At 49.2% G+C, this 12,143-nt stretch overlaps 1 protein-coding gene across 13 annotated transcripts; it reads left to right on the top strand.

Annotated features, from left to right (window-relative positions):
- The first annotated feature begins 4,085 nt into the window (after positions 1 to 4,085).
- Positions 4,086 to 10,879, top strand: WDR13 (WD repeat domain 13). 13 transcript variants are annotated; one of them, XM_070290133.1, is made up of 10 exons: positions 4,086 to 4,203; positions 4,635 to 4,714; positions 5,406 to 5,612; positions 6,357 to 6,466; positions 6,585 to 6,715; positions 7,306 to 7,613; positions 8,288 to 8,468; positions 8,801 to 8,942; positions 10,065 to 10,183; positions 10,606 to 10,879. In XM_070290133.1, the coding sequence occupies exons 1-10, from the start codon at positions 4,101 to 4,103 to the stop codon at positions 10,788 to 10,790; spliced, it is 1,566 nt and encodes a 521-aa protein (XP_070146234.1). In that variant the 5' UTR covers positions 4,086 to 4,100; the 3' UTR covers positions 10,791 to 10,879. The 13 variants fall into 13 exon arrangements, with proteins under 13 accessions (XP_070146234.1, XP_070146233.1, XP_070146239.1 ...); XM_070290132.1 differs by having other exon boundaries at positions 4,086 to 4,290; XM_070290138.1 differs by having other exon boundaries at positions 4,109 to 4,203; positions 5,372 to 5,612.
- Positions 10,880 to 12,143: the final 1,264 nt, after the last annotated feature.

The following is a 12,143-nucleotide window of genomic DNA, read 5'->3' as shown; positions in this document are numbered from 1 at the left end:
GTAGGAATCTGGTTTCTGACTCAGGCATTGGGGAGTTATCACCATTAAGACTTTGGTGATTGTGAGAATTTTGGCTTCAGGGGCAAATATTTTCCCATCAGGAAATGGTCAAATTTAAATTATGATCTTGTGTCCCAACCCCCACTTGTCCAATTTAGGAAGAAACCTCAGGGATGAGATAGAGTTCTTACTGAACTCCGGGTCTACATGTTACATGTCATCTCCATGGTCTTCCTATTTCATTCTCTGGCTTTGATTCTCAGCACACTCTTGTCACCCCCCAGCCATCTAGGCTTTCCCTCAAATCATGCTTCTGTTAGTTCCTGAGGATGAGGTCCAACTTCAGGTTTCATCTCAGCCTGTGTAATGAGAAGCCAGCACAACCAGTGTGGTCCAGTGCTCGCCTTTGCAGTTATAAACTCTGAGGGCCAAATAGGCAGGAGGCACATGAAGAAAGGAGTCCAAAAAAGACATGGCCCCTGCTTGTTTCTGCCATTACTTAAGTTACTATTGTGATGTGGTGTTACCTTCAAACAGCCTGGCTTACCTGTCTTTTCTGTCAAACTGTTTTTGTTTATTCTTTCAGCTAGGACCCTCAACTGTCACTCTGACAGTGAAATAGCTCCAGATTCTGTTAGAGTGGGTGGGACTTGTGGTCCACCCTGGACTTGAGCTTTTTTAAATGCCATGATTGTAACCAAGGTCACTTACAACCTCCAGAAGCTGCTCCTGGTGACTTGATACCCCCAGGCCCTAGATCATTCTTTCCCTACCCACTGACCTGCCTGCCATTCATGTACGTAAATTCTGCCCCTTTCTCTCCAAGCCCCTAACAAACTGAAAGTGCCTTCTATTACCAGCTTGTTGTTCAAAACCCATTTTAAAAATTAATTAGTTTATTTATGGCTGCGTTGGGTCTTCGTTGCTGCACAGGCTTTCTCTAGTTACAGCAAGTGGGGGCTACTCTCTATTTGCAGTGTGTGGGCTTCTCACTGTGGTGGCTTCTCTTGTGGAGCTCAGGTTCTAGGGCATGTGGGCTCAGCAATTGCGGCACATGGACTTATTTGCTCCATAGCACGTGGAATCTTCCCAGACCAGGGATCAAATCCATGTCCCCTGAATTGACAGGTAGATTCTTATCCACTATACCACCAGGGAAGCCCCTCAAAACCAATTTTTAATCTAGTGCATGCATGCTCAGTCACTTCAGTCGTGTCTGACTCTGCAACCCTATGGATTATAGTCCACCAGGCTCCTCTGTCCATGGAGTTTTCCAGGCAAGAATACTGGAGTGGGTTGCCATGCCCTCCTCCAGGGGATTGTACCCACTCAGGGTTTGAACTCACTCCTCCTGTGTCACAGCCAGATTCTTTACTGCTGAGCCACCAGTGAAGCCCCTTTTTATCTAGTATTAGTGTGTAAATGTTTAAAAACAAAAGTTGAAAAAATGCAGAGCAGATAAATACAAGAGGTAATCAGGGTCATTCTAATTCTTGTTATTTTTGCATCAGATTTACCTCTGGCAGATGGATCTGTTTATTGGGAAAAGTTTTTTAAAACAACTTTTAAATATAGTCAACATTCAGTGGATATATTCTCTATTCCAGATGCTTATCTAAGCTTTACAAATATTAACTCATTTAGTCCTCTCACTAACTCTAAGAGGCAGTTTTTATTTTCAGATAAGGAGACTGAGTCACATAGAGGTTAAGCCCAAGATCACATAGTTGTCAGAGACTGTGGTGGTGGCCAGATTGTAGTGCCTTCTGAAAAGTACTGTACTAATTCCTGGAATGACAGCAAATGTTCTCACAACAGGTGTCCTTATAAACATGTTTTACACATAAATAGCTAATTTATAACAACCCTGTCATTAGGTGGTTTTATCTAGTATCAGGAATGAAGTTCTAAAATAATTTATGAAATTTTAACATGAATTGTAAAAGCAACAAGAACAAAACAATTCTGGCAGGGAGACAGTAGATCTCCTTGCTATCCCTGACTCTCCTGTGATTTCTTCCTACAGCGTTTCTACGGAAGCTGAATGGTGGGACAAAGGTGTGGAGTTCTGTCTAGGGAGGGTCAAGGAGAATAGGAAAGGCATTGGTTGTATCATCCTTTATGGCAAAAAAAAAAAAAAAAACTGGCAGCATATCTGTGGGGGATGGGTTCCAGGACCTACATGGATAATAAAATCCATAGATGCTCAAGTCCCATAATTGGTCTTCTGTATCCACAGTTATGCATCTATGGATTCAACCAAGCAGAGATGACATAATACTGTAATATTTCTTGAAAAAAAATCCACATATAAGTGGGCCCACACAGTTCAAACCTGTTTTGTTCAAGGGCCAACTGTAAACCCAATGCTGGCCACAAATAGTGGTCTGGTGCAACAAAATGTCACCCTTGGTCTTTGGGTTTCCTTGGCTGTAAAATAGGGATAGTAAAGGGACCCACAACATTCAGTTATTAGGATTAAGTGGATTAATACATATAAATCACCTTAAACAGTATCTAGCATGTTGTCCAATAAATGTTAGTGGTTACACATTTGTGCAGCAAAATAGTTTATTAATTAGCAACCATGAAACAAAATGGTGTTCAACATCTTGAAAAGAACACAGATAGCTTAGTTACATGGACAAGGGAGGTTGTTATAACACAAAGGGCAAGACGTTTTTGGCTCTGTCTCATTTAACGTTTGGAGAAGGCACTGGCAACCCACTCCAGTACTCTTGCCTGGAAAATCCCATGGACGGAGGAGTCTGGTAGGCTGCAGTCCATGGAGTCACACAGAGTCGGACACGACTGAAGTGACTTAGCAGCAGCAGCAGCAGCAGCAGCATTTAAGGTTGCTTTAAAAAATACTGTTCAGATTATTGTATTAAATAAATAGTGTGAAAATAACACTACTTTTATAACAAACAATAATCTGAACAACATTTCTGAGAACTGTATCAGTTAAGATCTGTTAAGCCCTTACATAGGCTTGCTCCTTGGAAGAAAAGCTATGACAAACCTAGAGAGCATATTAAATAGCAAAGACATTACTTTGCATACAAAGGTCCATTTAGTCAAAGCTATGGTTTTTCCAGTAGTCATGTGTGGCTGTGAGAGTTGGACCATAAAGAAAACTGAGCACCAAAGAATTGATCCTTTTGAACTGTGGTGTTGCGGAAGACTCTTGAGAGTCCCTTGGACTGCAAGGAGATCAAACCAGTCAACCCTAAAGGAAATCAACCCTGAATATTCATTGGAAGGACTGATGCTGAAGCTGAAGCTCCAATACTTTGGCCACCTGGTGTGATGAGCCAACTCACTAGAAAAGAGGCTAATGCTGGGAAAGATTGAAGGCAGGAGGAGAAGCAGACAACAGAGGAGGAGATGGTTGGATGGCATCACTGACTCGATGGACATAAGCTTGAGCAAGCTCTAGGAGATAGCAAAGGACAGGGAAGCCTGAAGTGCTGCAGTCCATAGAGTCTCAAAGAGTTGGACATGACTGAGCGACTGAACAACAGGAAGCTACTAAACATTGTAGTCCAACTCCATACACTGTACAACCTGATCACGTTAAGATGAATAGAGATGCAACTTCCTGTTGCAGTTGAAATAAAGATGATTCAGGTGGCCTCCTGGGATCCAAACCCCAAAGCCTGTAGTACATAATTATGTCTCCCATCTCTAGAGACGTCCAGACCAAGCTTCCTGGGAGTATCCAAGCCCACCCCACCACTCCATCACAGACACACAGAAAGTACTCTTCTTACTCTGGGCATGTCTGAAGGCCCATCAGTCACCTAAGAATTGGAGAACTTTCTAGGGGCCTCTGCATGTGTGACAATTTTTTATTCTGCACTTCTAATCTTGCTTGGTGAAGCTTGTACTGCTGAAAAGCAGCTTATGCCACTCTTTTCAAAAGAAAGTCTTTTTTAAAAGTAGTATTTCTGATTTTTAATGGGTAATTCGCATACTCGCCCTGTCCCAGTCCTCCCTGGACGTTGTTCTTGTGTACCTAAATGCCATTAGGGACTGGGGGTGAATAGACCTTAAAAGGGCGGAGCCTCCATCCTTGTGCCAAAAGCGCCTCTTCCTTAATGCGCCTGCGTGGTTTCTCCCACGCCCTGGGGAGGATTCCTATCGACTTGCTCCGCGCTCGGCGGCTCTTCCTGGCAGCAGGCGGCCATTTTACTGGAGCCTGTGAGAGAGAGAGAGAGAGAGGAGAGAAGGGTGACACTGGTTTCAGGGCCGCCCCGGGAGCCTCAAGAACGGGAGGCAGCCCCGGAGGTGGTCCCTGATCCCGGGTCCTGCTCTTGGACCTGGGAAGGGAATGCGTGGGGTGGGAGGGGGCAAGATGGTTGGGGAGTGCCGACAAGGATTACTAGGTGGGGGAGGGGCGTTGCTATGGTGACCGGGAAGGGCGGGGTCAGATCTGAATCGTCGCTATGAGTCACCCGGGCGCTGCCGGGGAAGGGCAGGACTGGGGTGGTGACCATGCTAACAGCCGGGTGGGATTTCGCGACTTCGTGGACTGGAGGGACTCTGTGTCTATGGCAACGATCGCCTGGCGGAAGGGGCGGAACTAGATCTCTTCACTTGAGACGCTGATATTCCAGGCCCTTGTCCTGCAGGCTCCCGCGGGCGGACACGCCGGAAGAGGAGGCCAGGGAATGGCCGCGGTGTGGCAGCAGGTCTTAGCAGTAGACGCGAGGTGAGGCGTGGGGTCGGAGTTCGTGGGAGCGGAAGTTATTGTGGTGCATGCGCAGTGGCAGTAAATGAGGCTGGGCAGAGAACTTGCCTTTTGCGGCTGAGTGGGCTTGCCGGAGGTGAGCATGTGCAGTAGTAGCGTGCGGGGCTTGAGAGAATGACTGGCCGGAGAGGGTCGTTAAAGAGCATGCCAGGAGAATGCAGTCACATGTGGGCATGCGCAAAGCGTCTGGTATTAGAACCTTGGGAGGGGGTGCTAGAGCCCAGGCTAGTGACATCCTGTTCCCACTTTTGCCTCCAGACTTCTTTTACCACCATCATTTCCCCAGCCTGACCCAGTCGCCATCCCATACTGACCCCCACCATTCCCCACACTAACTCCCACATGTCAGATTGGCCCCTACCATTGTCTACATTGACTCGGTCACCCCATACCACTTCCAGCAAAATTGCAGACTGCCTCCATTGTACCCACACGGACCTTCTTGCCATGCCCATTACTATTGTATACTCACCCTCATTACAGCACCAGAGAGACTCCCATCACCACTTCTGACCACTTGCCATCCTTACACACACCTCATTCTCCTTCCCTATCCCTTGAGTTGATTGACTCCCTCTGTCCTGTGCCTGCTGCCCGCCTTGCCTCCTGCCATCGCAGGTACAACGCGTACCGCACACCAACGTTTCCACAGTTTCGGACGCAATATATCCGACGGCGCAGCCAGCTACTGCGAGAGAATGCCAAAGCTGGGCACCCTCCAGCATTGCGTCGGCAGTACCTGAGGCTGCGTGGGCAGCTGCTGGGCCAGCGTTACGGGCCCCTCTCTGAGCCAGGCAGTGCTCGTGCCTATAGTAACAGCATCGTCCGCAGCAGCCGCACTACCCTTGACCGCATGGAGGTGAGCTCCTCCCCATGCACTTGCTGTGTTTACTACCTGCCTCCATATTTATTCATCCAACAGACTTGTCAAGCACCTGCTATGTGCCAGGCACTGTTTTAGGCTCTTAGGATGAGCAGAAAGCAAAAAGAGACAATGTATGATATAAATCAACAAATACAAATAAGGTAAATAGGTTGATTAACAGGCAATAAATGAAATAAATAGGTCAATAAACGTAGCAAACCAGATAAATGAATAACTACCATGGCTTGTAGTGAGGAGTGCTGACGTGGAAAAATAAAGCAGACTTGGGGAATGAAACGGGACTCGTGTAGGGGACAGAAAAAAGCTGTTTCTAGTGGAGATGATCAGGGAAGGCCTTTCTGAGGAGGTAACAATTGAGCTGAGACTTGAATGAGGCAAGAGACTAAATCAAGTGGTTTTCTGGTGGAAAAGTGTTCATTCTTTGTCCAAAGAACATTTGTTGAATATCTGCTGAGTGGGGCAAGAGCAAGGGAACTAATGCAGAGGCCACCACAGTAGTGCCAGCAGTGGTGGCTGTGAGAAGGAATCTGGTTCTGGCATATGGGGTCTTAGTTCTCCAACCAGGGGTTGAACCCATGCCCTCGCAGTGGAAGTGTGGTCTTAACTACTGGACTGCCGGGAAGTTCCCATGGTTCTGGATATATTTTGAAGACCTAGACCTTATAGGTTCTTGAGGGCTGTTTGCAAGGTGTGCCCACTTTGACCCTCTGTTGCCAGGACTTCGAAGATGATCCTCGGGCCCTGGGGGCCCGTGGGCACCGCCGCTCCGTCAGCCGAGGCTCCTACCAACTGCAAGCACAGATGAACCGTGCTGTCTACGAGGACAGGTATGCACCAGGGACAGCTGAAAGAAGAGGTTTGTGAGGGGGGGAGGGGCCATAGGACAATGAAAGGCTACACGCTAGTACCTCCTTTCTCTTACCCTTCACTCCTACTGGGGCCTAGGCCCCCAGGCAGCGTGGTGCCCACCTCAGCGGCAGAAGCAAGTCGAGCCATGGCTGGGGACACATCGCTGAGTGAGAACTATGCCTTTGCGGGCATGTACCATGTTTTCGACCAGCACGTGGATGAGGCAGGTGAGCCAGTGGATGGCGGGTCCCATCACCATGCCTTTGCCTAAACTGACAGCAACCCAGTGCCTCCTTTTCTGGAATGCAGAGTCTTGGGCCCATCTCTGATGGGGCAGTTCCCATACATCAAACTTTTCGCAAACCTAAAATCCCTCTGCAAAGTGATCTGCAAAGCCTTGGTTACTTTATCTACCATAAAAGGACTGTGCAGCTTAAAAGAGCACTTGGCTTCTGGGGTTGTGGGTCACTTGAAGGAGCTTAAAGCTTCTGCTGCAGAGAAATCCCCTTGCAAAGGGCAGAGTGGGTTTTGCAAACTGCCAAGACCTTGGTAATTAGAAAGTGCTAACTGAGATGTAGAAGCCACTTCACACTACAGAAGTCATTTACAGTCCATAAGGTACCTGCCAAGATTTAGGGAGTTTTTGGCAGAGGGCCTTCCGGGTTCCAACTCTTTCTCAGCCAAGGAAAGCCCTTTGCTGAGGCCACTGTGCCTGGTGCAGTGATTCCTGGCCCCCAGCTCACAGGTCAGAAGCTTCCATAAATGAAAGCACTCAGTGAGCATGCTGACTCTACCAAATGGCTCCTTGGCCTTGCAGTCCCCAGGGTGCGCTTCGCCAATGATGACCGGCATCGCCTGGCCTGTTGCTCACTTGATGGCAGCATCTCACTGTGCCAGCTGGTACCTGCCCCGCCCACTGTGCTCCGAGTGCTGCGGGGCCACACCCGCGGGGTCTCCGACTTTGCCTGGTCTCTCTCCAATGACATCCTTGTGTCCACCTCCCTTGATGCCACCATGCGCATCTGGGCCTCTGAAGATGGCCGCTGCATCCGGGAGATCCCTGACCCTGACGGCGCTGAACTGCTCTGCTGCACCTTCCAGCCAGTCAACAACAACCTTACCGTGGTCAGGCTCCAGGGCGCCCCCTCGCCAAGGGAGGGATGCCAGGCCGGGAGGGCGTGTCTCAGGGAATGGGGATAAGGAGTCCCCTCTAGTCCATCACCTCCATCCTCCTTTGGCCAGATTCAGAGGGAAACAAGGCAGGACTGCGGTCTCAGTTCTTGGACTGGGGTGGGCTCACTGTGGGGATGAGGGTCACGACCCCATCAGCAGTAGTCCTACCATTTGCCAGCTGTGGCGGTTGTTGGCTGGGGAGCAGGGTTACTGGTTGGAAACCTTGTCTCAGTGGCAGCTCTTTGGTGGTCTGACCTGGATGGAGAGTCAGAGGGCAGGGGAAGGAAATGAAAAGTCTAGCCCAGCCCTGAGCAGGGAGTAGGGGGAGTTGGCCCCATGAGCCTGTGCTCTGGGATCCTTTCAGCTGCAGCAGCAGCTGCTGTCCTAGAATAGTCGAAGACTCCAAGAAGGACCAGGCAGTTCCCTTTAGTTCTGGGAGCAGCTGTCTGTTCTGGTCAAATTGCAAGAGGGACCAGCTGGGGAGGATTACCGGCCTGGGTCACCTTGCAGTCTACTGACCCACCCTCCTGTAATGAGAGGGCACAGGGATTAGCCAATCCCATCAAATGCAGCCTCAAGAAGGACTAGCTGGGAGCAGGGTGATGGTGCCTGGGTCTCACCCACAGGTGGGGAATGCCAAGCACAATGTGCACGTCATGAACATCTCCACGGGCAAGAAAGTGAAGGGTGGTTCCAGCAAGCTGACGGGCCGCGTCCTCGCTCTGTCCTTTGATGCCCCTGGCCGGCTGCTCTGGGCGGGTGATGACCGTGGCAGTGTTTTCTCCTTCCTCTTTGACATGGCCACAGGTAGGCAGGCACCTGGGCTTTCCTGGTGGCTCAGTGGAAAAGAATCCACCTGCAATGCAGGAGCTGCAGGAGATGCAGGTTCCATCCCTGGGTTGGGAAAATCCCCTGGAGGAGGGCATGGCAATCCACTCTAGTATTCTTGCCTGGAGAATCCCATGGACAGAGGAGCCTGGCAGGATCAGCCCATAGGGTCGCAAAGAGTTGGACACAACTGAAGCAACTTAGCATGCACAGGCAGGCCCCCAGCCTGCATCCGGGTGCTTGCACTCCCACCCTCCCAGTGCACAGCCCTAGCCCTCACCTCTGCCTCCTCTCTCTCTCTGCTGCCACAGGGAAGCTGACCAAAGCCAAGCGACTGGTGGTGCACGAGGGCAGCCCTGTGACTAGCATCTCTGCCCGCTCCTGGGTCAGCCGTGAGGCCCGGGACCCCTCACTACTCATCAACGCTTGCCTCAACAAGCTGCTGCTCTACAGGTGAGTCTCCTTTCTGTGCCACCTGGAGGTGGGGAGCCTGTCCCCTCTGTCAGACTAGCGTGAGAGCCTTCTCTTCCCAACAGACTGAGCCATGGAGGGTGGAGATTAACTTCCTTGAGGGTGGAGGCCTGGTCTCCTGATAATATGATAACAGCAGCGCCAATAGGAGCAGTAATGCAAAAGGAGAAGTAATAGTAATAGCAGTAGTTAGCATGTTCATAGCAATTACTGGGGCCAGGCTGTGTTCAAAGCACCTTGGACATATCACCTCATTTAATCCTCACAAAAACCATATGAGGTGGGTGCTATTTACACGTCTATTTTGTAGATGAGCAAACTGAGCCGTAAAATATGTTAGAGCCCCCTTAGAGCTTCCCAGGTGACGCTAGTGGTAAAGAACCCACCTGCCAGTACAGGAGATGTAAGAAAGGTCGGTTTGATTGCTGGGTTGGGAAGACCCCCCCTGGAGGAGGGCCTGGCAACCCACTCCAGTATTCTTGCCTGGAGAATCCTATGGACAGAGGAGCCTGGCAGGCTACCGTTCATGGGGTCGCAAAGAGTTGGATACGACTGAAGTGACTTAGCATGCCTTTAGAGCTGTGGCCTGCTTTCTTTCCTGCCTTTTTTTTTCTCTTTTTAAAGCAGGGAGTTTTACTATCTCCACACAATTATGTGACATAAATGCAGTTCTCAGCCTAGGCTGCATGCGAGAAAGGTTTCCCTACCAAACTGCCGTGGAAATGCCCCAGACTCCCTGGAGTAGCTTGGGTTCATTCCTTTGAATGGCCATGCAGTGTTCCACAGTGCAGGGGTCCTGTAGTTTGGTCAGCCATTTCCTCTCTTTGTGCATGTCCTAACTCCAGGATCTCTTAGGGATCCTTAGAGAAAGGAACTAGTGAATTAAACAGCAGTGGTTCCCCACATATATCAACAGATACAGCTTCCAAACAGTCACTATTGCACTCTAGCCTATGCTTTATATGTTTATGCAGTGGTCTCAAAACTAGATTTCATGAACCTTGAAAGGAGCTTGGGTGTAGGGGTGGGGACACAGAGCTAGCCCATCATTTGTCTCCCCCGGGGCTGATGCTGCCCCCTGAACCACTCTTCTCCTCCTCTCAGGGTGGTGGACAATGAGGGGACCCTGCAGCTGAAGAGAAGCTTCCCCATTGAGCAGAGCTCACACCCTGTGCGCAGCATCTTCTGCCCTCTCATGTCCTTTCGCCAGGGGGCCTGTGTGGGTGAGTCCCATGGGGTTGGGGGTGTCTGGGTGGCCAGGGAGGAGCAGGGACCAGGGGTGGTGCTGTTCTAGCTCAAATATCAGGATACCCTAATGCCCTGACTTTCTGGGCTTCAAAAACTCCCAGAAATCTCACACTTTGAACATAGACCCCCAAACAGCCCAGAAACCTCATAGCCTGAGACACAACCCCTCCTCACCCCCACCAACAAAGAACACAGAGACCTCATACTCTGGAAACAGAACCAACACAGTTAGGTGACCTCCCATCTAGGGCTGGTACATCCCAGGGACCCTAGCCCTGGGACCTCACACCTTGGACATAAATCCATCAACACCTCAGACACCTCAGAGACTCCACACGCAGGGCACTCTGCTGCCTCCTGTGACACCTCCTGATGGTCTCTCCTCTCATCTGGGCAGTGACTGGCAGTGAGGACATGTGCGTGCATTTCTTTGACGTGGAGCGAGCAGCCAAGGCCGCCGTCAACAAGCTGCAGGGCCACAGTGCGCCCGTGCTGGATGTCAGCTTTAACTGTGACGAGAGCCTGCTGGCTTCGAGCGACGCTAGTGGCATGGTTATCGTCTGGAGGCGGGAGCAGAAGTAGGAGACTTCCAGCCTTGCTACTGTTCACCTTCCCACCCACCTCCTGCCCCAGTCTTGTATTTGTAAATAAAGTTCCTGTGGTTGTGCTGATGATTGGCTTCCACTTCTGCAGGGGGCGAGATGGGGGATAGGGCAGCTCTAGGACCCAAGATGGGATGAGGTTCACCTCCTCATTCATGCCTTCGTACATTGATTCATTCATTCATTCGACAACCATTTATGAACATCTGCCATGTCAAAGGCACTGCTTCACGTGTTTTACACAGTGATGCATTGGACAGACATTATCGAGCACCTGCTGTATGCCAGTAACTGTTCTAGGCACTGAGGGTACAGCTGTGACCTAAACTGACAAAAATCGCTGCCCTTGTGAGGCTTACATTCTAGTGGAGTCAGGTAGATAATAGACAAAACTATATAATGGGTCAGCTAAAGTTGAGTGTTGTAAGGAGAAAGGATAGGGGATAGAGTTGCAAGAGCGTGGGGAGGATTGGGCTTTTTTTGGTATCATGATCACAGATGTTCCTGACCATGTAAAATTTATTTTTTATGTATTTTGTAAAATAATTTTATTTATTTTTGGCTGTGCCGGGTCTTCGTTGCTGTGTGGTCTTTCCTCGGTTGCGGTGAGCAGGAGCTACTCTTCATTGCAGTGTGCAGACTTCTCATTCAGGTTGTTTCTCTTGTGGCACAGGCTTCAGTATTTGTAGCACGTGGGCTCAGTAGTTGTGGCTCCTGGGCTCTAGAGCACTGGATCAATAGTTGTGGCCCATGGGCTTAGCTGCTCTGTGGCATGTGGGATCTTCCTGGACCAGGGATCGAACCATTGTCTCCTGCATTGGCAGGCAGATTCTTGACCCCGAGCCACCAGGGAAACCTTTATGTATTTTTTTAGATTTTATATTATATTGGAGTATGGTTGATGTACAATGTTGTGTTAGTTTCAGGTGTACAGCAGAGTGATTCAATTATATATATACATGTATCTACTCTTTTTCAGATTCTTTTTCCATGAGGTTGTGATAGAATGTTGACCAAAGTTCCCTGTGCTGTACAGTAGGTCTTTGTTGGTTATCTGTTTTATGTATAGAAGTATATGTATGTTAATTCCAAACCCCTAATTTATTAATATTCCTTCTTCCCACCTTTTCTTTTGGTAACCATAAGTTTGTTTTCCAAGTCTGAGTCTGTTTCTATTTTGTAAATAAATTCATTTGTGTGTTTTTTAGGTCCTGCAAATAAGAGATATCATATGATATTTATCTTTCTCTGTCTGACTTCACTTAGTGTGATAATCTCTAGCTCCATCTGTGTTGCTGTAGATGGCATTATTTCATCCTTTTTTATGGTTGAG

This window comes from Ovis canadensis, chromosome X (genome assembly GCF_042477335.2).
Source record: "Ovis canadensis isolate MfBH-ARS-UI-01 breed Bighorn chromosome X, ARS-UI_OviCan_v2, whole genome shotgun sequence".
NCBI classification, from domain to species: domain Eukaryota; kingdom Metazoa; phylum Chordata; class Mammalia; order Artiodactyla; family Bovidae; genus Ovis; species Ovis canadensis.
Note: the sequence above shows the minus strand (reverse complement) of the source record. Positions and strands in the feature narration are given on the sequence as shown.

What these genes read in the sequence shown, in the direction of transcription:
- WDR13 (XM_070290132.1), top strand. Translation starts at nt 4,101, where the DNA reads ATGCGCCTGCGTGGTTTCTCCCACGCCCTGGGGAGGATTCCTATCGAC. An exon ending in AACAAGCTGCTGCTCTACAG is followed by an intron (nt 8,943 to 10,064) that starts GTGAGTCTCCTT and finishes TCCTCCTCTCAG; the next exon opens with GGTGGTGGACAATGAGGGGA. An exon ending in TCGCCAGGGGGCCTGTGTGG is followed by an intron (nt 10,184 to 10,605) that starts GTGAGTCCCATG and finishes TCATCTGGGCAG; the next exon opens with TGACTGGCAGTGAGGACATG.